Source organism: Siphateles boraxobius, unplaced genomic scaffold (genome assembly GCF_051911475.1).
Source record: "Siphateles boraxobius isolate OS27281-9 unplaced genomic scaffold, OSU_SipBor_1 1, whole genome shotgun sequence".
Lineage (NCBI taxonomy): Eukaryota > Metazoa > Chordata > Actinopteri > Cypriniformes > Leuciscidae > Siphateles > Siphateles boraxobius.
The window spans coordinates 6,939,088-6,965,480 of NW_027508699.1; the positions used below are offsets into that span (position 1 = coordinate 6,939,088).

Sequence of the window (26,393 nt, forward strand, 5' to 3'; positions counted from 1 at the left end):
AGTGTATCTCAGTGCGAACTGTTTTAGTGAGTGAGAATGTTTAGAGTTTTGCAAAAAGAGTGTATGAGATTTTCAAACAGTTTTAACTACCTGTTTCACAGAAAAAGGGATTTATTCGAGAAATTGGTTTAGGCTATTGAGAATTTGGTTCAGAAAATGGGGTTTAGTGTTTTAGCAATTCAGAAAAACTGTAATTAGGTTAATTATCTGAATGTGCTCCTCCCGAACTTTGTTAATGAAACATAATTTAAAGACATGCGTTAAGTCACTGTGTGCATGCACATTAATACATGCATGGTGTAAAAATGCATGACTTAACCGCACGAGGAGTAGCCTAGGCTACTTGGAGAAGCTCTTTACATTGGTGACATGTATAATAATACACCAACCAATTGTGATGTGGCAACAAGCTCAAATTTTATTTAGCAATGTAAATTGAAGTGGTAATTTCCCGGTCTTTTGGAGCTCTACTGTCTGTTTCCAGTTTAGAAAAGAATAGTATTATTCTTTACAGGCTGAATGGACAGGAAGACCCATCTCTTTAACCTAGCATACACATAACACATGATCACATTTCTATAATTCAAATCCAGGATTGTTACACTGCATAAATTAGATCAACACCTAGTTGCGTGTTCTGGGAGTTGAGTGCACCAAGTGTTCCGGGAACACTTCCCAGAACTTCCATATCCAGAATATCAGCGGACCCCATGTGGAAGAGACGAGTCCTAGAGACGGCTACAAAGACCTCGTCGACCAGACAAGTCCTCTGCACAGAGCCCTATGGCCAGCTTCACCTCCTGCCTACAGGCCGGCATGATGTATCCTGATCTTCAAGCAGGAGTTGGATGAAATATTCTTGAATGATATCAATCCACAATCAAACTTGTGATGCAGTCTGGAATCATAATCGGATCATGTTTGTTGGTTTGACCAGAGGAGAACTGGACCCTGACTGACTGAGCCTGGTATCACCCAGGTCCCCTTTTTGGATGAGAGCTGAACAATGACACTATTCAGAGCTGCTTTGCAACATTGACCATTCTTTTCCCGTTTCACTGTAAAGCTGCTTTGAAACAATCTGTATTGTATAAAGCGGAATAAAGTAAATAAACGGAATTTTGTGGAAGTGGTTTTTATTAGTTTTGCAGTCAGTATCACACTACACCACAGGTTTTTCCCTATTACTGACATTGCATATATATTTTAGGACTACATTCTAAGACCAATGTTACAACAAATGTGCACATACATCAAATTGAACCTACCGGAGTACATACAACACAAGTCTCTAATTAAATACCATATGCAGATTTTACAAACATTTTACACATGGATGGCATGTTCCAACCTTACAACTGCAACTTTTTCCCCCCCACTTCATTTACACAGCAGTTCTTAAAAAAACAAAACAAAAAAAAAACAGCATTTTATTTATTTTTCATGTCATATCATATGACTGCTTTCTTGTTAACTGTACTTCAACTGAACTTAATGGTTTAAATGAAGTTAAGCCCAGAAGCCTTTTTCTAGTCTTTCTGATATGTTATATAGTCATTGTCAGTTTTAGAGTTTTATACTGGTCTCAAGGGTGGCATATCACACCATACAGTATAGAGAACATGGTTTGCAAGAACAATAGTTTATAAGTAAATAGTTGATATAACTGAAACAATCACTGAAATTCCATGTGCAAAAATAAGCATGTGAAAACATTAAATGAAATGCATAAGATGAGACAAATGACACTTTAAAACATTTCTTAAAGACATCAAATAGACGTTCAGTGTATGTAAAACAGTATTTAAGTGTATGGGGTAATTTGGGCAGTACCTTTACATACATAAGAAGCAAGCAATGGAGTGATTATAAAGTAAAATTCTCTGCCAGATGTTTTCTTCACATGTTGGGTCCCAAAAGTTGATGCTTTACAACTAATTCTTGAAACTAATTAAAAAGCATCTATCAATAGTTAACAGAAGATTCACAAAAAGGTCCTATTTAAAAACATAACAGGTCCAGTATTTGCAACATTGTTTTGCAAATTTGCTAAACAAAAACAAAGCATTTTGTTGTATTTGCAACAAAAAGAAAGCAATCACTCAGCCAAGCTAATATATATTCCAAAAATCACTTAATAAAATGGTATGTTTGTTAAGGGCTCAATGCTTCCCATTGGGAAAACAAAATAATCATTAACATATCTGCAACTTCTAAAGTTGACAAACGTTTCTGAAGATATTATCTCTCATTCAAAGGCTGCATATACTAAGGTTTAAGGCAGAAAAAAAAAAAAGCAGCTCAAATGTTACAAAGCACACAATGGTCGAAGTGTTAAAACACTGGCATCAAAAAAGTAACTAAAATTCACTTTGGAAACTATTCTCTGAATGAGGGTGGATTTCAAAAATAGTTGTTTCAAAATAGAGATATTTAAACTTATGGCACAATCCCTGAAAACAAAACCTTCACTTAACACTTCCTGAGGCTAAAGCGAAATATTTGAAATATTTCAACTTGAACACTTAACATTCCCAAATTAAAAGAAATGTGCATTTGGCAGATTTCAGAACAAAATCCTATAAAAGTCAAATAAAATCACATAAAACTTTTATTTAGAACATAAAAAGTTCATGGTTTACTGGTGCAGAGGAAGAAGCCTTTATCACCATTGATACTTCTGTTTGGTTAAGAATAAACTGCGGAAATAAAAATTGTGTTGGGATAATTCATACAAGTGCTGAGGGTCTCTTGAGCACAGCACTGTATTTCATAGGAGCTCTATCTGCCTTCAGCTGAACATTCAACAGGGTGAAGATGGAGATCTCCTGCAGAAGACGACAACACACCATTATCCACTGCAAGAAATAACCATGGTATGTGATTGCTAGGATTCTCCGAGATGTAGCTAAGGTGTTGATAAGCAGTATCCCTGATATTTTGAGTGGTTTTGGCTCAGGGTCAACCCAGACTTTGTTGGTGCCTTAGGAGAGATCTTAGACTGGCGTCACTGAAACACTGGCAACACTAAAATTGATTCAAAAAACAACACTTTTTCATTTATACAAATGACAAATTTGACAAAACAACCTGTTCCAAATTACTTTTTAAATATTTTAAAAAAGAAATGTACACAATAGTTAAATGAACCATACTCAGAGTAACCAGTACTCAGAGATTTAAGTGGAAAATATTAGGGGACGTAAATATTATGTCTGCATATAGTTGACTACCTCACAATACAATATGTATCATGTTAGAAAGTGAAACTGTGTGACAAAGTCACCTTTGAAAATACAGCGCTTTATTCAAAATATATTGTTTGAAAGTGCTGCTTTGAACCAAAATGCTTTCGTAGTGTAGACGCTCATGTAGGGCTGTGCGATTAATTATATTTTCCGATTTTCCAACGATTATGAAAACAAGATAATCAAGCTAAAAACAATTATTGTGCCGCTGCCACATTCCTTCTCTTCACAGCGGAGTGCTTTCGTTGCTCCCTAAGCCAAATTTAACATCCTGGGGGGTGCTGATATTAAACAGTATAAAGGGCACTAAGGTGCGAAAGAGATGCTGTTCCCTAGCATCCTGATGCGGCCTCCTGATGGGGAACGGGGATAAGCAAACTTTACTGTGGGCTAAAGGGTCAAATAGTCTACACATAAATATGTCGAAATGCCGTTTTGGTAAGTATCCTCAAACGCAGTCGATTATATCTTAAGTGAATGTAAACATTTTGAGAAAGCGTGTTTGAAATGCGTTCATCTGTGTAGATCTTGTAGTCATTAATGTTAATCAAACAACAAAAGACAAAGATAAAATCACTCACTGCTCTTGAATGAATGACTTTTGTAGTTTTAAATGAGGATTAGTCTATATTTAATGTATACAGCAGTGTTATTTTACATTTGATTATATTATTCAATTCCTGTTTCTGTTCCCACAGAAACGCTTTAAAACCTTGTGGAAAGCCTTCCCAGAAGAGTGAAGGCTGTTATAGCTGCAAAGGTGGGACCAACTCCATTTTAATGTCGATTTATTTAGAATGCAATGATACTACAGTCAATGTTGGTGTAATGGTCAGATGTCCCAATACTTTTGTCTATATAGTGTATATCCAGTGGGTACGGTGTCCCAGGCCGTTTCTTGGGTGTTGCTAAGCGGTTGTTAGGACGTTCTGAGTGTGTTTATGCATTGCTATGTGGTTGCTAGATTCTGAGTGGTTTAGATAGAACATTGTTATGTGGATTGGTGCTTCTGTTATAAATGTAAAAGCATATCTTCACGATAGAACACAATTTTGAAATGTTTAAAAAAACTAAACATTGTGTCTGCAACTGCACTCATTTTAAACCCACCAATATAACAGAAGTTGAGAAAATGAGGCTTTAAGCAAACAGAAGAAAGCTGCATGGAGTAGCGCACCTGTTGTATGGACTCCTTGCTTGGGTCACCTGTTTCCCAGAAAAGCGTCATCTCTGGTCTTTTTCCCACTTTACGGAAGTTGACCGCCTTTAGTCCCTCTAATGACTTCAAGGGAAACAAAGCATGTTATTTATTATTCATTATTTAATGTATTATTAAAAAGCAATGAATGTTTTTTTCTGTTGTGGCAATTTATAGAGTGCTGGTTTATAGCTCAGCTGCTTACCACATTACATTCAATGGATTTAAAGGGGTATTCACAGCTGGCAAAATGGGCTTTTAATTACACTTGGCTGCCTATATGGTACAAAGGCGAATCACCTGAATCGTCAAAATCAACAAAATCATTGGTTTGGTGGTTCATTGTTAGTTCATCGTTGATTACTCAATATATCATGGGACTAGGGATGTGAATTTCTGCCAAAAATGGCATTCGAAAAAAAAAACCGCACACTCATAATGACAGAAAGGGAGGCCAATTTCATCTTTAGCGATTTGTCATCAAAGAAACTGTATATTAATTGAACAAGTAACATGTTTTCGTCGTTTTTTTTAACAGTTAACATAGAAGAAAAAAACAATTAGCACGACAGTCCGTTTTTGCATCGCCAAACCAGATGCTCGTTAGATAAAAAAAATAATGTCATACGTCAAAATGATTTTATGCGAACCTGCCTTGTTACTGCAATAGCCTACTTTTTAAACAAATTAGTTTTAATCAAAACTATTCGTGTGATGCCCCTGCGCAATACGCACACATTACCGCGGGATGGCGGGTGTTCATTTCATAAACTGTGGACAATGGTCAAGTCAAGTCAAGTCATCCTCATTTATATAGCGCTTTTAACAATGTAGATTGTTTCCAAGCAGCTTTACAGAGATAAACATATAATTTAAGGTAACAGAGATTGGTTTGGTTTTATAGTGGCTCTTGAAAAATGTTTTTTCCAGCTAAAGTTAGTTTTGATTGATTCACTTCCGTCTAAATGATCATTTGTTATTAAATTAGGGGCCGCTAAGACGACACCGTTCTCTCTAAACAGACTTTAAACGTGAACCTGTGATAGACGCTGATGGTGTTCACATGCGCATTAAGAATTGATTCTATAGTTATGTGCGTTTGAATATATGTGCGCAGGTTTGTAATTCCTTACAAACCATGCCTAAACAAACTACTTGTCTATAAATTGATGCAGAATTTTTATTTTATCTTATCACTTTGGGTAGGTACGCGAACCGAAAAATTCCACAACGCTTTATCTGTAGAGTGGTATAGGGATCCTCCATAGGGAGAGGCTAGTTGGCACTTCGCCAATGGTAGCTTATTTAATGTAGCCTATAAATTAATATGTTCAAAAAACGGATAATGTCATCATACTTGTAGTAGTGCTATCGTCACGTAATAATCTGTTTGGTTGTAAAATGTATTACCTGAATGAAATGAACTCGAATGCATCGTCCTGTGGAATCATTCATTCACAGACAGCATACGAAGATGTTCAAAGGGATCTTCATCGCTGGCAAAAATATGATGCATTTGCAGATTTGCTTTCACTAGACTAAACTGTAGGCCCACGGCCACTTCATCAAACGCTCTTGATGTTCTTAAATCTTCCTGTTACGACTCCGAGTGTGAATTGAAAGTGCTTCAGAGGATGCAGTGCGTGCAGGAAACTGAACAGACCATTCAAACTGATTCGCAAACCGATTTAGACAGATCTGCCAACTTGTTTGATGAAGTCTTTGAACAGAATCGACTCAAAAGAGTGATTGATTTGTGAATTGTGCATCGCTCATGCCCATAAAAAAGATGCAGCGTGCTTGGAATAAACTATGCATTTAACAGCATGTATTGCATTAAAATAAAGTAACAAGAGGAACGTCGCCCCAACGTAAGGAAGTAAATGTAGCCTAATTTGTAGACGGTTACTACCATAGACAGTAAAAGGTTACTACCCACCTCTGTTCGGCGCAGAGTTAACGGTCACGGTGCTCTTCTTCTGTTGTTTGTTTAGACTATGTATAAAACACTGGTATCCTATCGCGCAGTAGGGTGACAGTTGATCTGTGACAGTTGGCGCGCCGTCAATTATGACACATTGGAATTGCGCAAAAATATAACAATATTCGAAAAATTAATTTTATGATCGAATTTCGAACGCAGTTTGACTATTCGAAGATCGCGATTCATCCCTACATGGGACTATTACATTTAGATTAACTGTCTAGCCAGGATGTCTTCAGAGTTTCTGAAACAACAACCTTGCTAAAAAATACTGCTGATACATTATTATTTTCAAATGTTAAATGTTAGGCCTGTAAAGAGAAATCAAAGGTTAAATATTTTGGCCTGTAAAGAAAATTTTAGTTCATGATTAATTTTTAAAAATTCCCACTACAACTGGCACAACGTTCTTGAATTAATAATTTATTAGATTCACGCTGGTCTGTTATTGTAGGGACATGGACTTTATATTTTCACATCCCTAAAAATGACGCGGAACAAAACAAACTCTGACTGGTTGTGTTACATGTCTGTCAAACGTCCTCGGCCAATGAAAGCTGCGATAGAGTACAGACCTTCTGCTGTTAGTCTGGCTACGCGAGACAACTATTAAATAGGCTTGCCAGAGTAAAATACTGCCTTGCCTGAGTAGGAAATACTTCTTCGCAAACTTTTAGTCGGGATGGATTTGACTTGTATTGTTCCCAGGTGCAAGAATTCAAAGAGCATGAATTTCTCAGTCCAGGTAACACGGAGAAAGAGTAAACATTGTTCATTCACACAACTACCAACATTGTAACAATACAAAGCGGGTTGAAAATTGGCATACTTACACTTTAAGCCTAAACAGTTTTCATATCCTAGAGAGGATACAGGCCAAACAACTTAATACAAAAACATACCATCTTAATCTAACTTAAAGTAACTTTGAAGCAGGCAAAATTAACTTGTGAGAAGGAAAAGATGGTAAATGTTACAATTTTTCGTATATAATTTTTTCATGGGAGAAAAACTGTAATACAACACTGTATTATTTGAGGCCTAATGTGTTTGGAAAATGAGGTATTGTTCGTGCATTACATACAAGCTAAACTATAGGGGTGCACATAACTTGTGCGCATGCGTGGTAAAAATAAACTATGCGCACCAGAAAACGTGGAGGGAAACGCTTTTGAGTAACAACATTTGAGGACAGGGACATGTACTGGAGTAGGATTTTTCTCCATCTCTGGCAAGAGCAATCATGATAAGTGTGTTCATTAATTATCAGCGGTCCAACGGATCGCAGTTGATACGTGATCTGTACAGATTAACTGCTAAGTTTAACCATCATAGAGTGAAAGTTCATCATTTGGACGCATTACGTCTTGCCAATTTACACATTCAACCGATTTTAAACGCAGAAAAAGACGCGAAAATCGGGACTCGCACGCCGTTATCTGTGCACACAGCCTCTCACACAAAGAAGAATAGAGGGAAAAAAACGAAAGTGAATGATAGTGATGATAAAAGTGAATGATAGTGAATGATAGTCTAACACTAAGGGGCAGATTTACTAACAGCTTGCCCCAGGGCAAACGCTCTTTTAGAAATAAAAAGGACTGTCAGGATTAACCAAATGAACCAGGCGAAATTTGAGATCAGTGAATCGCAAGTCAAAAAGATTGCACCTTTGCTGAACTTAAACCTTGGAACAGTTTGCCGAATCCTAAACTTTTGAACAGTTTGCCGAAACATATTACAGACGCTGCAACTGTACGGGACTCAAAACACATTTGTTTCCAATGGCTTTTAATCAGGGACAATTTTATTTTATGTGTTGCCTGTGTGATGCTTGTTTTTTTTTCTGTGAGACATTGTAAAATACATTGGTCAACTTGTGATGCTTTAATTGTGCTATATAAATAAAGTTGCTATTGCTATAAAGACAATCAGTGAAAAATTAGCACAGAAAAGGTGTGGGCGGTTATTTTTGCAGCTGACCTTACTGCTTGTGCATTTGTAGGAGTTACTTTTTCAGATGCAAAAATTTATTGGAATAATAGTATTTAAAAATGAATAATGAAAGGTGATTTACTAAGGTTTGCGCTAGTCAATTTACTGGTATTTGCGTCATTATTTATCACCCACAAAAAGCATGTCTTACACATAAACCATGCAAACAAACCATAGCCCCGCCCACCGATTCACACATGTAGGTGAGTAAATAGGAGGTTATTTGGATTACAAATGGGTTATTCCTACAGTTTGGTGGATTTTTGACAGAGCAGACATTTTTATGATAGAAAAAAAATTTCTCCCTCTGACAAGCCTATAACGTTGTTGAATTTTAAAGTTATTTAAGTTTATTTGAGTTTTTTTAAAATAAAACTTTAAAATTCATAAATTTTTTAGGCTTGTCAGAGGGAGAAAATGTCTGTCTATCATAAAAAACACTCTGGTCAAGCTCAGGCTATAACCTAATAATAATAAACCTATAGTATAACCTAATAATTCTGACAAAATTTCACATTCAATGAAGGTGTCCACACATGACATTTACTATGCAATGTGTAACAGGGTGGACGTTTCAAGCTTATGAATATTATTAGCTAGAAAAGAACAACATGCTAGCAGAAGATTTACGTTTAGGAAGAATTAAAATAAATATAAATATTAAAAAATAATATATATACATATATATATATATATATATATATATATATATATGTGCAGTATAAATTAAAACAAAAGGGGGTTACTAACCTCTTACAATAACAAAGGCGTAGGTTGATGACGCATAATTCCAGCAAAATTATGGAACTAGTTGTCAAGCTGATGGACCTAATAATGTTTATGGATGAGTAACATTGATGTTTTTAACATGACTGTGCTATGAAGCAGAGCACTCTTATTGCTAATAAGAGACAGATATAAGTGCCACACGCGAGTGTAATAAATAAAGGAATAATGACATTTATTTCTACCAAACTACCCGCAAGTGCTGTATTAATACTCACACAGGTCAGTTTATTATACGAATGAAACTTGTGAGGTAATGCAGCGCTGTTTCACTTGGTCTACACTATCACATCTGCATTTGAGTGTGTTGAAAGTTATAATGTTATTCTGTGTGTTAGTTTGTCTGTATGAGACTAGTAGTAAGCTAGATCAACATTAGAATAACATACTGATCATATTCTAACATTTCATCATGTTGAGCTATATAAAATTATTAAACAGGTGAGCAAATGTACATAAAACAAATCTAAGTACATGCAAGAACTCTGTCAAGTTTGTCATGGACGTGGAGCTCAGTCAAGTCCAAGTTTGTCACGGACGTGGAGCTCTCGGCATCTCTAAAACGCCGCACTGATATTGATCCTCGTTTTAGTTCTTCTTTTGTCCCAAAGTCTGCTTGCCATGGTGTATAATGTTTGAACGAAACAACAGCGTGAGCGTGCCGCTAGACGTAACGCTGTTGTCCACGTCTGTCGCCATGGTTAATAGTAACAAGTACGAGCAGAATCCAGGGATAAAACGAATATTACGTCATTGACAGGCGACAAGTGAACATGGACGAGCCATTATTTAAAATTGGAATTTCTCTGAAATAGAATATCCCAAAAGTTCCCAAGATTTTTTAAAGTACACAACTGCAGGAATTATATCAGACTGTGAAAGTGATTTTTTATTACAAAATTCTTACATATTGTATCTTTAATTTTTTTATTATTCTTAGGTACTAATTATGAATATGTGTTAATTGGGGTACATCTATGGATGAAATACCATGTGGTATGGGACTTGATTAACATTTTATGTGAAATATGCAGTATTGTTCATGGGGACATAAAATCCATCAAACTATAGGAACAACCCAAACACATGATTACCCGAGCAACAAAACAATAGAGTGTTCTGAGGATTACAAGATGTTTTGCAGTGCCAAATTGTGGAAAAACAGTCTTTGCATTGCTATCCTTATGATCCAAAAACATTCAGAAAGTGAGAACTTTAATTGTAACAAAATTACAGATCGTGTCTGTAAGACACACTTCAATTGTTCGCTTCATTTTACTGCGGATTTGTTTTTAAACGCACAGTTCGACGCACTTTTCAGAGAGACTGAAAATAAAAGATGCAATTCTGACAGTAATGTCGCAACACGTGAGTGTACATGTACATGTACTTACTTTACTTTCACTTTACTGAAAGTTATGAATATAAAAACGAAAGTGCGACAAACAACGGTACATTAATTCATAATTTGTTTACACGCGTTTCATTTAAACACTTATATAATGTAATTACCTCACAAATACATAAGGAATAAATATAAGTAAAACTGATTACGCAGACTGGAGTATCTTAGATAAATGAGGTGTATGGCTGAATTTCACTGGTTTACGAGTTAGAAGGAAAAGCTGTGAAAACAAATAGTTTAATAAGTCATACGTACATTACAGTAGATTCGTTTCTGCACTCCATAGCGAAGCACAAGCACATCAAAGGACTGGTCCAGAACCCCCATGACCATAGCTTCTGAATCCAGAGGACCACACTCCTACCAGCAACATCACACTCATTAATAAATGGTTTGTTTACTAACAACATTTCTGCCTTTGCAGAACAATAACAACTATGCTAACATTATATCAAGGGCAAAATGTATTTGCTCAAAATTGTTAACAGTTTACTTTATTACTATTACTATTTACACACAGAAGACTTTTACTCTATGTGCAAATGATAAATAAAACCTGACCTCTTGAGCATCTTTGCTATGATACATACCTTTACAAAGACAGCAAAGAAAAGTTCAGAGCTCAGCTCTTGAACTCTCTTTGAAGCAGTCTTCCTATCATTGCAGTGGGATGACTGTTTGTGTACTTCCTCTCCTGAGAGACTCAAACGTGGCCCACAGTCTGTAATGACACACATAGAATAAATATGAGGCTCCAGATAAAACAGCTCTTAACTTAAAGTCCAAATGAAAGGGCACCCGTCCAAAATTGATGGATGCTAGGACTTACAGTAGCATTAATTGAGCTGTAGGGATATCTGGCAAGTATTGGTCACATGCTACATGTGACAACAACATCCTGTATTCTTCATATGTCTGGGCTATTGGGTAGTGTGGTAAGATGGAAGGAATTACTCACACAAAAAAAAAACAACTAAAAAAACAACAAAGAAAACACGTGGTCCAAAACGCAGTAACTAGAAGTTTATACTAGAACCAGGAAGTACAACCATATTAGCCCGATTCTGTCAACACCGCATTGGCTCCCTATTAAACATTGTATAAATTTTAAAATCTTGCTGATTATTTACAAAGCACTAAATGGTTTAGCTTCCCGGTACTTGAGCGAGCTCTTAACGCATTATTTTTTCATTCATGTCTATTGTTGTCTCAAAATTCTGGCCAGCTGATAATACCTAGAATATCAAAATCGACTGCTGGCGGTAGATCCTTTTCCTATTTAGCACCTAAACTTTGGAACAGTCTTCCTAACATTGTCCGGGAAGCAGACGCACTCTGTCAAATGATTGTAAGGCTGCATAAATTAGGTCAGCCGGAACCGGGAACATTTCCTATAAAATCCGATGTACTCTTACATCATAAGAAGAATGTAATCTATGCTAATATTAGTCTCTTCGTTTATCCCGACCTTTACTGCAGTCAGCCGGATCCGGGCCGTATCCAGATCAGATGGTGGACTTGCACCTAGACACGACCACAACGCATCCCTGAAGTGTCAGCAGAGATTGTGTCAACTAGACCATCCCCTGTGAAGGCCTCATCGACACGACAGCCATAGGCACTGATCCTCAACAACCCGTATCCTCAACATACCGGCGTGACTCAGATCTTCAACCAGATGGAACTGGAAAAATATTCGGAATGTTCCGATCCAATCTGACATCTGACTGTAATGCTGCCTGAATCATAATCAATTGTCCCCCCCCCCCCCCTCTATTTGTTTTGGTTCCTTGCTGTCGCCACTGTCGCCTTTGAATTGCTTAGTTGGGGACACTTAATATTCAACAATATTATTGATCTGTTATCACTGTAAAGCTGCTTTGAAACAATCTGTATTGTAAAAAGAGCTATTTAAATAAAGGTGATTTGACTTAAAATAATTAAGGTTTAATGAAACCAAATTGGTTTGAACTTTTGAGCCATGATTTTAAAAGGTACTTTGGCTCAAAAACAAAACCGCTCATCACCCAAATAACACCATACCCACAATGAAGCTAGGTGGCGCAAGCATCATACTATAGGGCTCCTTCTCCTCAGCTGGGACTGGGACAGTGAACTACTCCAGTTCTTGTTAAAACACATTAGAAATGCTTATTCTGTGCATTTTGATCACTTTTTGTGGGAAATCATATTTGTTTTCTCCATCAAAAGTGTGCCTCACTTTAATTGAGCGAGAGTAGTTCAGCAAAAATAAACTCAGCTCCGAAACCCCTGATTCACTGCTGCTCTATTAAATGTTGCAATGCATACTAGTGGAACATTTCCCTCACTAGTGATCAGGCAGCAGGACGTTGAGAACCTCTAGTGGACCTGGAGCACATTACAGAAAGCCTTCAGTCAATCAATAGTCAAGTCAAGTCATCCTCATTTATATAGCGCTTTTAACAATGTAGATTGTTTCAAAGCAGCTTTACAGAGATAAACATATAATTTAAGGTAACAGAGATTGGTTTAGTTTTATAGTGGTTCTTGAAAAATTTTTTTTTCCAGCTAAAGTTAGTTTTGATTGCTTCACTTCTGTCTAAATGACAGTTTGTTATTAAATTAGGGGCCGCTAAGACGACACCGTTCTCTCTAAACAGACTTTGAACGCGAACCTGTGATAGACGCTGATGGTGTTCACATGCTCATTAAGAATTGATTCTATAGTTATGTGCGTTTGAATATATGTTCGCAGGTTTGTAATTCCTTACAAACCATGCCTAAACAAACTACTTGTCTTGTCTATAAATTTTGATGCAGAATTTTATTTTATTTTATCACTTCGGGTAGGTACGCGAACCAAAAAAATCCACAACGCTTTATCTGTAGAGTGGTATAGGGATCCTCCATAGGGAAAGGCTAGTTGGCACTTCAGCACTGCATTGTCATTGGGTCCAGGCGAAAGTCCTTCGTCAGATCTGGAAACGGCCTGGTCCGGCAGGCAGCGGGAAAACCTCTGGATAAACAAAGACACTAAAATTAGCGTAGATGCCATTCTTCTTATGATGTAACAAGTACATCAGGATTTAAGGGAAGTATTCCCAGTACCGGCTGACCTAATCTAAGCAGCCTAATATTGAATTATAGATGTCTATAGAGTGTTATGTGAATGCTAGGTCAAAGAGATGTGTTTTTAGTCTAGCTTTGAACTGACAGACTGTGTCTGCTACCCGGACAATGTTAGGAAGATTCTTCCAAAGTTTTGGTGCTAAATAGGAAAAGGATCTACCGCCAGCAGTCGATTTAGATATTCTAGGTATTATCAACTGGCCAGAACTTTTAGATCGCAATAGACGTGAAGGACTACAATGCGTTAAGAGCTCGCTCAAGTACTGGGGAGCTAAACCATTTAGTGCTTTGTAAGTAATCAGCAATATTTTAAAATTTATATGATGTTTAATAGGGAGCCAATGCAGTGTTGACAGAACCGGGCTAATATGGTCGTACTTCCTGGTTCTGGAAAGAACTCTAGCGGCTGCGTTTTGAACTAGCTGTAGTTTGTTTATTAAGCGTGCAGGGCAACCACCCAGTAGAGCATTACAATAATCTAGCCTTGGTGTCATGAAGGCATGAACTAGTTGTTCCGCATTTGTCAATGAGAGCATATGACGTAATTTAGATACATCTTTAAGATGGAAAAATGCGGTTTTACAGACACTAGACACGTGACTTTCAAATGAAAGATTGGTATCAAAGAGCACACCCAGGTTCCTAACTGACGACGAAGACTTAACAGAGGAGCCATCAAGTGTTAAACAGTATTCTAGGTTATTACGTGTGGAAGTTTTTTGTCCAATAATTAGAATCTCTGTTTTTTCAGAATTTAGTAGTAGGAAATTACTAGTCATCCAATTTTTTATATCAACTATGCATTCCGATAATTTTGTGAATTAGTGAGTTTCGTTAGGTTTGGAAGAAATATAGAGCTGAGTATCATCAGCATAACAGTGAAAGCTAATTCCGTGTTTCCTAATGATATCTCCTAAAGGTAGCATGTACAGAGTGAAAAGCAGCGGTCCGAGAACTGAGCCTTGTGGTACGCCATACTGAACTTGTGATCGATAAGACATCTCTTCATTTACTGCTAAAAACTGATAGCGGTCAGATAAATATGATTTAAACCATGCTAATGCAATTCCACTAATGTTAGTGGAACATTAACATAGTTTTTTAGTCTATTTAAGAGAATGTTGTGGTCAATGGTGTCAAATGCAGCACTAAGATCAAGTAACACTAATAGAGAGACACAACCACGATCGGATGATAAGAGCAAATCATTTGTGACTCTAATGACAGCTGTCTCAGTGGTGCGGTCTAAATCCTGACTGGAAATCCTCGCAGATATCATTTCCTTCAAGAAATTAATAAAACAGTTGTGAGGATACTGCTTTTTCTAATATCTTTGATAGAAAAGGTAGATTTGAGATCGGCCTGTTATTGACTAATTCTGTAGGATCAAGTTGCGTTTTTTTAACAAGTGGTTTAATCTTAGCCAGCTTAAAGGTTTTTGGTACGTATCCTAGAGACAAAGACGAATTAATGATGTTAAGAAGAGGATCTATGACTTGTGGAAGCATCTCTTTCAACAATTTAGTCGGTATAGGGTCTAACATACATGTTGTCGATTTAGATGAATTAACGAGTTTGCAAAATTCTTCCTCTCCTATGGCAATGAATGAATCAAATTTTACCTCAGGGAGACTATAATGCACTCCCTGATGCGATGCTGTAGTAGACAGTAGTCAATAGTCACATGCACCCTGACCCTTGAACACGAGTAACTTACCAATGGACGTGGCCAGTAGACGGTGCACTATTACATCAGCATAGCGTCGTATAGGTGAAGTGAAGTGTGTGTAAAGAGGCACATTCAGAGCATAATGACGGAATAACTTCTCATCCTTCAGAGCTCCAGAACAGAAATACACCGCCATCTAAACAGGAAAACAATATCAAATAATTCTGATTAGATCACAAGACGTTCAACAGTCACCATTGCTTCAGTTCTAATAATCTGACACATTAGCTGTGTTACAATTCAGAGTAAGCTGCGCAACAAGAATGGAATTGACGCATCTTATACACACACAGGCTGTTCCGAACAGCAAGTAGAAAATTATGCTGCTTTGTAAGAAAAATTTAAAGTGTTCCCAAAATGGTGGACTACGGGAACGGCTTAGTTATGAATAGAGTTATTGATACTGGATAAAATACATATTAGTCCTGAATAAAATGCAATTATATAATATTCAGTAATATTGATTTGACTGCACTGACACTGATGTATGGGAACAAAACTTGAAAAGAATTGAGCCGGATGAAACCACTGTAATGCTGCATTATATCCATTTCGACTTGGTTTCATAATTGATTAATTTTGCAACATCAACAATGCTACTGAACTTAATTCTCAAAGTGGATAAACTACTTTACTACAGAATTCTGATGCATCATTGATCATTATTTTCCTGGTTATTATTGCACAGCTGCTTTGAAACAATCTGTATTGTATAAAGCACTATACAAATAAAGGGGACTAGACTTTAATTAAAAGGGAATGATACTGCCCTTTATTTAAGTGTAAAATGTATTTTTATGCTGAGAGTATCAAGCTAGAATCAATCTCGACACGCGATAAAAGGTATATTTTCCATGTTAAGCCCCGTTCACACTACAAGCGACACGATACCATTCATTTCAAATGGGGAGCGGGCGATTTCTGGCGACACGTGCGACAGCGACCGGATGGCTATCTGGCTGTTTAACTATATGCAAATGAAGAGCGACTTTCGGGAGCTACAACTAATAGGAGTGGAACGGCAAGAAAACTGATTCGCTGTCATTGGATGTCATTTATAAAGGCAACCAGTAGTGGGAACGCCACTAGCGACCTCATCGCCAGTCACTGGTGACATGCAGCGACAAAGGCGCTTGTAGTGTGAACGGGGCTTGTATCAGAGTTTTTGTCCTAACCAGCCGCGACAATTCTATTTTAGAAACGGTTTCTATTTTTTCTGTGACATCGCGGCTGGAACAACAAACACAAAGTGTGGCAATGATAATCTCAGATACTGTTTATGTATTTTATTTAATGTTAAAAGAATGCAATGTTATTATTTAGTGCCAATGGCGGATGCAGAACGTGACAGATGGGTGGGCCTGGATTAAGTCGAGGTGGGCCTGAATCTAGGGTTTCTAGATTTTGTATTATCTTTACTACTAGATGGAGATGAGAAATAAAAAACGCACTGTACTGCTATGATCAGCTGTTCGGCCATTCTTTTGAAGTTGATACGGAAAGGCCGAAGCTGAAAAAGCGCCTGAAAAAACGAGCGTGCTGCAGCCTGCACCACATACGTATGGCAAGCCAAAGGATTCATAAACGCTGGTCAGGCGTCTGATTGCACGTCAAAAGCGGGCGGGACGCGCGATTTGCCATAAAAGTGCGTGTTCTTAACGTGCACTTTGTGGTCACGGAAAACGCGCATCAGAAACCTCGTGGTTTTTGCATATTTTTTAAAAAAAAATAATAATTGAAACCTTATTGTAAAGTGTTACCGGAATTACAACTGGAAAATTTGCAAGATGTGTCTCGAATGAAGGGATTAGGGGACTGTCCGAGGTCCTGAAATAAAAAACAGTGAACGTGAAACCGAGAGTAGTTTTTCTTTTCTTGTTACAAAAACACTTCTGAGGCATAAAACACCTGCAGCAGAAACAATCTAATTTAAATAGCAGATCGCACGTCAAGGATGTACGTTTTGATGCAAAAAACGTGCGTTTCTGAAAAATTTCTGTAAAATTTTATGGTAAATTGCGCGCCCCTTTGCTGTCGAAGCGCACGGCTTTGACGAGTCAATCAGACGCCTGACCACGTCTGTTGCGACCGCGTCGCTTCCATTATGAGCGTGTACATTTGAAATAACAAACTTGAGCGCGCAAAAGACGCGATATGTGAATGGGCCCTTAGTCTTTGTCTTTCCAAGACATGGTGTTGTGAACAATGAGACTTGTCCCCTAACTTTGCAAGGGTGTCAAATTCTGGACAAAATATGTACAGTGACATAACATAACTGCCAGATTCAAACTGTGCGTTCGCACGTTGGCTGGAGCTGAGCCAGAGATGAACAAGCTCAGTGCTTGTCATATATCATATAAAGTGTTCGGTAAATATAATAAAAAAAATGGAAGTTGCTGCAGTAGGAGAAACGTACTCGGTTACTAATGTAACCTCGGTTCTCTCTAGAGAGGGAACGAGTACTGCATAATATCTTACGCTATGGGGAAAACCTCTTTTCCACGAGATATTGAAGCCAAAAAGTATCCTTAATTTTGAATTAATGTAAAACGCTGTGCAGCAGCATGCAGACATAGGCAAGATGGCTTGCGCGCCTATTGGCTGCCCTGCAGCAACAGCAGCAGCCTATCGAGAGTGGCCCTGCGTGACACATATCCAATGGGGGCATTTCACGCCCATTTCGTCACGTCCCGCCAGAAAGGGCGTGGTCTCGCCCTATAAATATAGCTCGATTAGGCTGGTACAACTGGTTTTCATTGCCGAAGCGAACCAGAGCTGTGAATGCACGGCAAGATACGAAGTACTCGTTCCCTCTCTAGAGAGAACCGAGGTTACGTTAGTAACCGAGTACGTTCTCTTACAAGAGTATCTCTCGTACTGCGTAATATATTACGCTATGGGGAACACAATGCAAAACGCCGTGCGTACTGGGATCCGACACCAAAGTCCCAAGGGCAGTAGCCCGGGGCTCATATAGTGCATAATCACCATAGACTCACAGAGAGTCAGAGAAGAGAGGCTGCAAGCATCATTCCCCATGAAATAGCATCCTACAGGAGCTATTTATGTTAACAGTGTTTCACACAGACAGGGTGAACGTGTTCAGCCTGAACCGGGTAATAGTACGGGTTATTCAACACCCATGGAGCTGTGTTATCGCTCAGTGAGCGATGCACAAGCAAAACTCAGCATCTGGGCCGGCACAGCGGGGCAGATAGCACTGAATTCTCTACCGACAGAAGCTTGGCTTGTAAGGTGGGAACCTCTAGGTTATAAAACCTTATAAATGTAGACGGCGAGGCCCAGACCGTGGCCGTACAGATATCTTGCAGGGTAACCCCACTATACCACGCCCACGACGAGGCCACGCCTCTCGTGGAGTGTGCTCTGACACCCAAAGGACACTACAGGCCCTTAGAAGTGTAAGCCAGTGCTATGGCGTCGACTATCCATCTGGATAGGCTCTGTTTTGATGCGGCCAGTCCCTTGGAGCGTCCGCCTAACAAAATGAAGAGCTGCTCGGTCTGTCTGAAGACAGACGAGCGGGACACATAAGCTCTCAGTGCCCTGACAGGACAAAGGAGACTCGCATCCTCCTCCTCCTCATCATGAACCGAGAGAGCGCACAGGGAAATAACCTGGGCCCTGAACGGTGTGTTGAGGGATTTGGGCACGTACCCGTGCCTTGGTTTGAGTATGACTTTTGAGTCATTAGGCCCAAACTCCATACATGACGCGCTTAACGACAAATACGTCCTTGCTCTTGAAAAATATTTCGGACAGTGTGCGTTCTCGTGGGACGCAAACAGGTCCACCAGTCTTGTCCGACCGGACAAAGACGTAGTGACCCTCTATATGTGGACAGAAGCGCCGTAGCGCGTTGCCATCATTTCCAGACAGTTTATGTGTAAGAGCTTTTCCCATTCTGACCACTGGCCAAAGAACGGTCTGCCCTCGAGGAGCACTCCCCATCCCGAGGTGGAGGCATCCGTGGACACCACCTTCACACTCGAGGGAGTCCCCAGACTCACACCTGACTGATTGGTTATCTTCCAAGGTTCCAAAGCTGAAACACATTTCAGATTGACCCAGAGGCGAAACAGACCAGCGGTCCATGCCCTGGGCGGAACTCGCGCTTTCAGCCACAGCTGCAGTGGGCGCATGAGAAGCAGACCCAGCTGGAGCACTGAAGCCATGAGGCCCAGCATTTTCTGAAACCTTTTGAGCTGAACTATCGAGCCGCGGCGGATGGATTTCACGGCGTGCTGAATGTCCAGTTCGCGCTCTGGCGACAGACGCGCTGTCATGGATAGCGAGTCCAGCACTGTTCACAGAAAATAAATTTTCTGAGACAGCGAGCTCTTCACCCAATTGACTGTGAGACCCAGATTCTCGAGATGCTCGAGTAATGTGGCCCTGTATTCTATGAGCTCTGATTGTGATCGAGCTAGAAACAGCCAATCGTCCAAGTAGTTAAAAATTCGCATGCCCTGGAGTCTCAGGGGTGCGAGAGCCGCGTCCATGCACTTCGTAAATGTACAGGGCGCCAGGGACAGGCCGAACGGCAGGACTTTGTATTGGTATGCCTGGCCCTCGAAGGCGAATCTCAAGAATTGCCTATGACGTGACGCTATTTGTATTTGAAAATAGGCGTCTTTCAGATCTATTGACATAAACCAGTCCTCCTGGCAAACTTGCGCGAGGATTTGCCTGGTTGTAATCATTCTGAACTGGCGCTTCGCGAGCACTTTGTTCAGCTGTCGCAGATCTAGAATGGGTCTGAGACCCCCATCTTTTTCCGGTACCAGAAAATACCTGCTGTATAGCCCCCCTTCGCTCTGAGCCCGAGATAAAGGTTCTATAGCCCCTTTGCTCAGTAGATTCGCTATCTCGGCTCGAAGTAGATGAGATACTTCGTTTTTTACCGTCGTTTCGACTCGTGCCGCGCAACGGCGGGAGCGTCGAGTGAACTGCAGCAAATAGCCTCTTTTTATAGTATTCAGCACCCATTCTGATACCCCGGGAAGCTTTGCCCACGCATCTGCGTGAATAGCTAGAGGTAGAATGAAATCTGGGCTCTGGCCGCGGCATAGTGGCGGCCAGAGAGCTCCGGTGTGCTGAGAAATAGATACTGTGTTTGCAGTGTGCGAGGCGGGGGGTGCGCTGATCACAGCAGGCAGCCCGACCGCGCTCCGCTTCTCTCGGACAGGTTGTGGAGAGAAGGCGAGCGGGACGTGCCCCGTGGGGTTCGGCATGTCTGTGAGGGAATGTGGGCGCGGGATAGCGGGCACACTCACTGCAATGAGAACACTGTCTGCTCGCGCCGACTGAAAATGTGTTGGTTTCGTTTTTACAGAAACCGTGGGACATGCTTCGTGTAGTGTTTGTGGGCACTGTGTCGTGGGCACGTACACTACATTTATTGCACAATCGACATGAGTCGATTTTATTTGTGCTAGCCCTCTATTGTGGCGGGCTGTGTCTGCGTGTGGGAATGGGCACTGAGACGTGGGCATTTTTACAACACTCATAACACCATCGCCGTGGCCGGAACACCAGAAAATACACTCTTTATTGGATTTATCCGAGTAGCCATAAAAACGGCTTTTGTGTGCAGGCAGGCGGGCAAATGGACCGGCTTGTTGACTGCTAAATACGCTGGAACAGTCACATTGCATGGAACTGGACGAGCGAAACGTTTCGGTGAAAATCCGGCCACAGAGGGATTTGAACACCGTCGCTTTCCTAGAGAGGCCAGGAAGGCTTTGAGACCTCGGGCTTGATTTCGATCCTCGGCCGGGGCCCGCACTGAGGGGGGCGGCGTCCAGCAGAGCGAGACCGCGGTCTCTGTTCTTGGGCCTGGCGGCGGGTGGTGCAGGTTGCGGCTGGGAGCTCCGGGCAGACGGCTGTTTATAGCGACCTGCTGCGGAACTAGAGCGCTTCGGGAGGAAGTGCTTCATCGCCTGCGATGTCTTTTGAACCTCTTGGAATCTGTCCGCAAAATCTTTGACGGTAGATCCGAAGAGGCCTGACGAAATGGGCGCGTCGAGGACTACAGAGCGCTCCACTTCAGTCCTTTCAGACAGCGTCAACCACAGATGTCTCTCAGCCACGGTGAGAGAGGCCATGTTCCGCCCTATGGCCTTTGCAGCTGATTTTGTAGCGGGTAGAGCCAGGTCTGTAGCGCTCGGCAAATCCGCAATGCTGATCGACTCAGCGCCTTCCTCGTCCATTTTTCGGAGAAGGTCGGCCTGGAAGATCTGCAAGATGGCCATCGTGTGTAATGCTGACGCAGCTTGCCCGGCGGCGGCGTGTGCACGACCGTGCATGGCTGACGTCACTCGGCAGGCTTTAGATGGTAGCACCGTCTGCGCTGGCCTTCCAGCAGAGGGCGGGCAGAGATGGGAAGCTACCACAAGGGGAAGAGAAAGGTATCTTTTGTCTTTCGCACCGTCCACAGTGGAGAATGCAGCCGAGACAGAGGTACGCACCCTGGCCGAGAGGGTGGCGCCCCAGGACCTCGCGACTTCTTCCCTGAAGCTCAGGAAGAAAAGGCTCGGGCCTGGATTGTGACGGCGCGTGGCCCTTCTTGAGGAAGCATCCGTCCAGTCGGTGGCACGCAGGCTGCGCGGGCCCCTCCCAGTTGAGGCCGAGGTTGTCGATGGCTTGAGAGAGAAGCAGCATCAGCTCTGATTCAATGCCGGCTTGTTTCCCAGAAGGCTCGCGGATAGCAGAGGGGAGGTCCACAGAGCTCGCCCAATCCTCACTATCTGATGCCAGGATAGAACAGGCCTCGGCTGTTTCGTCGACCTCAATGGCGGAAGCGGCGGCGGACGGCGGCCGCTGTCCGTCGGGGAGGGACTCGAGCGATGCCGGCGAAGCTGGCGGGCGAACCGGCGAGCTTTGGCGGGCAGGAGAAGGCTCGGGGCCGCGCTGGGGGAATGCTACAGCGCTGCAGCGGGCTTAAGTGCAGGCTCTTAGAATGATGCCAGGCGAGTCCTCGGAGTCACCATCGGCAGTAGCTCACAGTGAGGGCATCCGCCGTCGACGAGAGCGAGAGCCGCATGATTCGCACCCAGGCAGGAAACGCAGATGACATGGCGATCCTCTTCACTGAGTGTGGCTCGGAACGAGCCGCAGGATCTATGCATCTTGAAAAAGACGCAGCTCTTTTAGGATGAGAGAGAGAGACAGTGAAAAAATGTGTTGCAGCGGCGAACACACACACACACACTTTGAAAAGGATATAACGCCGGAAGCGTAGAAGGTACGGCGGCTAAAGGCGGCGATGCCAGCGACTTCATACTCAAGGCACGTCTCGCTGTGTGCTTTTCCACAGACGGCATGGCCTAATCGAGCTATATTTATAGGGCGAGACCACGCCCTTTCTGGCGGGAGGTGACGAAATGGGCACGAAATGCCCCCATTGGATATGTGTCACGCAGGGCCACTCTCGATAGGCTGCTGCTGTTGCCGCAGGGCAGCCAATAGGCGCTCAAGCCATCTTGCCTATGTCTGCATGCTGCTGCACAGCGTTTTACATTAATTCAAAATTAAGGATAATTTTTGGATTCAATATCTCGTGGAAAAGAGGTTTTCCCCATAGCGTAAGATATTACGCAGTACGAGAGATACTCTCGTAAGAGAACCACTGTATAAAACAACTTCACATAAAATAAATTACTTGTGCATTTGTGAATTTATGCACATTTTGGCGTTTCCATAGTGTTATTTAATGCGAATTACGAAAATGTGCATAAACATCGATGGATGGAAACATAGCTAATGTAAACTGTGAAGCAGCTCACTAGGGTGTGAAAGAGACAACATCCTCTTCCTACTAAACATGGTGTGGACATATACATCAGAATGGATGAACAGAAAGTGGATTTAAATTGTTAATAACATGAGCACATCTTCACCTGCATTGGCCTGGAGCACATGTGAGTGAGAACTTCTTTCCTGGCAGCTGTATACTCGTCATCCCCAAAGCTTTCATTCAGACTCCTCTGTCATAACAATAGACACAGATTAGTATGCGCACACAATTATTTTACACTCTATTTTTATATATTACACTCTCCATTGACAATTATAATGATATAATGAATTTTATACTGAACAAACTTTACACTATTTCCTAATCTTAACCTTTTCAAAAACATTTTGCATTTTTATATATTTATTTAAAAACATCTGGGTTACACATAGTATAAGCCCTAGTCCTTGAGTAGGAAACAAGACAATGTGTCAGTAGCTGAGGCTAGGGGAACACCTTTGGGTTGTGCCAATTGTCTACAGACCATATAGAATCACAGCAAGCTATGGTAACGCTTCACATATGGAAGGGGGGTGGATCTACTCAACCACCACCAATGTGCAGTATCCATCTGGATGATGAGACGGCAGCCATATAGTGTCAGAATGCCCACCACATATCATCGTATTGTGGAGGAGGAGACAAAGTGATGAAGCTAATCAGTATATATGGGGTGGTGATGGCGCAGTGGATAAGACACATGCCTATGGTGTGAGAGACCCGGGTTCGAATCCACTGTGAGACACCAATGTGTCTCTGAGCAAGACACTTAACTCCAGTTGCTCCAGAGGCGTGCAACCTCTGACATATATAGCAATTGTAAGTCGCTTTGGATAAAAGCGTCAGCTAAATGAATAAATGTAAAATGTAAAATGTAGATGTATATATGTATATATATATTAGTGCTGTCAATAGATTAAAAAAATAACTAATCAAATCACAAATTTTTTCTGCGATTAATCGCGATTAGAATCACTTACGTTTTTATACGTTTTTTCATTTATTTTATAATCTAATTCACAGTTAATCTCCGTATTAATGTAGAAACAACATAAAGACAGTATATTTTAAATACTTGTTTAATGGCATCTTTTCATGAATGAAGGACAGTATCACTGATACTAATACAGCTACTGATGTTTGATGAAAATGACTGGCATGGCACTAGCACAAGTCTTTCTGTGCGTCACTGACAGGACATTCACAGACCACAGAGAGTCACGACCCCATGTCTTATCTGTTTGAATCTTCATCAGAATATACTTCTGCATCAACATTTTGAATTTGATTTTGACCAAAGATTAGTCAAGGCATCTCAGGTCCAAAATAGAATACAGAACTCCATCTTTCTTCTGTACAAGAAAATAGCGGCTACAGAAACCGCTCATCTCCTCTGAGGGAGGAACCTCCTCTCAGGGTGTAACCTACACACTAGCAATGTTTGGACTGAGACCGCTAAAGATGGGTCTCGCTCCGCTTTCAAACGAACTCTGGTACGTGTTGCTTTCATATATCATTAGAACCGCCCCAAAGACATGTAAACAAACCAAAAACAGGTAGATGAGACCCTAAAAAGGTCAAATGCGCTCACGCATATCGTTTTTTTCTATTCATAGTCGTGATGTTGTCATTACAGTTCGGTACAGGCATCAGAACCGCGTCTCCTCGCACCAGATCTTCATGTGTGTGTGTGACGAAGGGATTCTTGATGCTGTTTTGACTCCTTTAAACATTTTATAAGCTCTTTACAAGTTCTCAGCTGGTCAAAATACCATTCATATACAGTCTACACACACACAACGAGCGCATTTATCCCAGCAAACACCATTGTTTTGGATGTTCAGTAAGTTCCGTCTCAAAATAAGGATACGTTCACAACCTGATTGTTGGGCTTTTGACGTACTGCCTATGCCTTTCTGTTCGGTGATGAGCTGATGGGTCTTGCTCATCAAAGACAGCGAGACGCAGCACATTCATCTTAAAGCTGTCGCCACTCTTACAGAGTGGAGTGCCTTGCAGCACAGTTTGAGCAAGAGGCACTTTACGTACCATGAGTGTCGTTGCTCAAAATATATTAATTGACAAAACATCGGCACACACTTGCGATAACTCTCCATAGTACTTTCACTGCAAGGAGAAAATAGTCCACTCAATTTTGTTGATGAAGAACACTGAATAAGGAACACTCTAGCTGGCATGATTATACAAAGACGGCCAGCACCACCCAAAGGTCTTCCAGGCTTGTCGGAATGCAACAATATGGTTGTGGAAGTAAAAATCCCAATTTTTCTAATAACAATTTAACAATTGGGCATACACTTTTATGTAGGATTTTTGATTGTGAAGAGGAGATTGAATGTCAAGTTTTCCTTTAACAGTACTTTAAAGTCTGTCTCAATGTTCCTGGTTCGGATCTGGAAGTCAATTTGCCAATGTTGGTTTTTAATGCTGTTAACATAGTTTGAGATACCCACATGGAGTGCCCCAGATGAGGAGAAGTCAACATCAAGGCCCATTTGGTCACAAAATTCCTGCAGGTCATCCACCATCTTGCTCTGGGGTGGCGGGTGTCTCCGCAGTAGGGCTAATTCTGGGTATGTGCGGTAGATCTGATGGGCGACCGCCATGTTTGCCAGCAACATGAACTCCTCCACCAGTCTGTGTAACATAGGGCATGCAATTCATTGTTCAGAAGTGCAATACCAGAACAGGAGGTGACAAGTTCAATTTCACAAGAAATTACAGCTAGCAAAAGGACAGAACCGAAAAAAGTTGGCTTTAGATGACAACACATGCATGCCCACTTACACCGCTTAGTGGTGAGCATTTTATCACACAAACCAGTCAGAGTCATATCAACAGTTTTTGTGTGCATTCTTACTTGTTGCTGTCCCGATACTGATAGATGTAACAGCCCTGAGGCATGCTGGACTCCTTATCGAGGGTGAAAGATAGCTTAAGCTGTAACCAGAAAATGTCAGCAAATGAATTAGAAAAACATTACTGCAACTGTCATTAAAAAAAGATCATCAAAACATTCAGTTGCAAATTACTCCCTGTAGGCCATTCCTATCATTTAGAGCAGGGGTCCCCAACTGGCGGACCGGGGTCCAGGTCT

General features: G+C 41.1%; 1 protein-coding gene across 1 annotated transcript in view; it reads right to left on the bottom strand.

Moving 5' to 3' along the window:
• Nucleotides 1-1,119: 1,119 nt before the first annotated feature.
• The window catches only part of dis3l2 (DIS3 like 3'-5' exoribonuclease 2), a 69,517-nt gene continuing 44,243 nt past the window's right edge, over nucleotides 1,120-26,393 (bottom strand). Inside the window, exons 14-21 of the mRNA XM_077248630.1 lie at nucleotides 26,157-26,236; nucleotides 25,750-25,933; nucleotides 23,379-23,465; nucleotides 15,445-15,592; nucleotides 11,207-11,337; nucleotides 10,872-10,976; nucleotides 4,426-4,530; nucleotides 1,120-2,828 (exon numbers count right to left, since the gene is read on the bottom strand). Of these exons, the coding sequence (XP_077104745.1) occupies nucleotides 2,730-2,828; nucleotides 4,426-4,530; nucleotides 10,872-10,976; nucleotides 11,207-11,337; nucleotides 15,445-15,592; nucleotides 23,379-23,465; nucleotides 25,750-25,933; nucleotides 26,157-26,236 (939 nt within the window). The 3' untranslated portion in view covers nucleotides 1,120-2,729. The remainder of the gene's footprint in view (nucleotides 2,829-4,425; nucleotides 4,531-10,871; nucleotides 10,977-11,206; nucleotides 11,338-15,444; nucleotides 15,593-23,378; nucleotides 23,466-25,749; nucleotides 25,934-26,156; nucleotides 26,237-26,393) is intronic.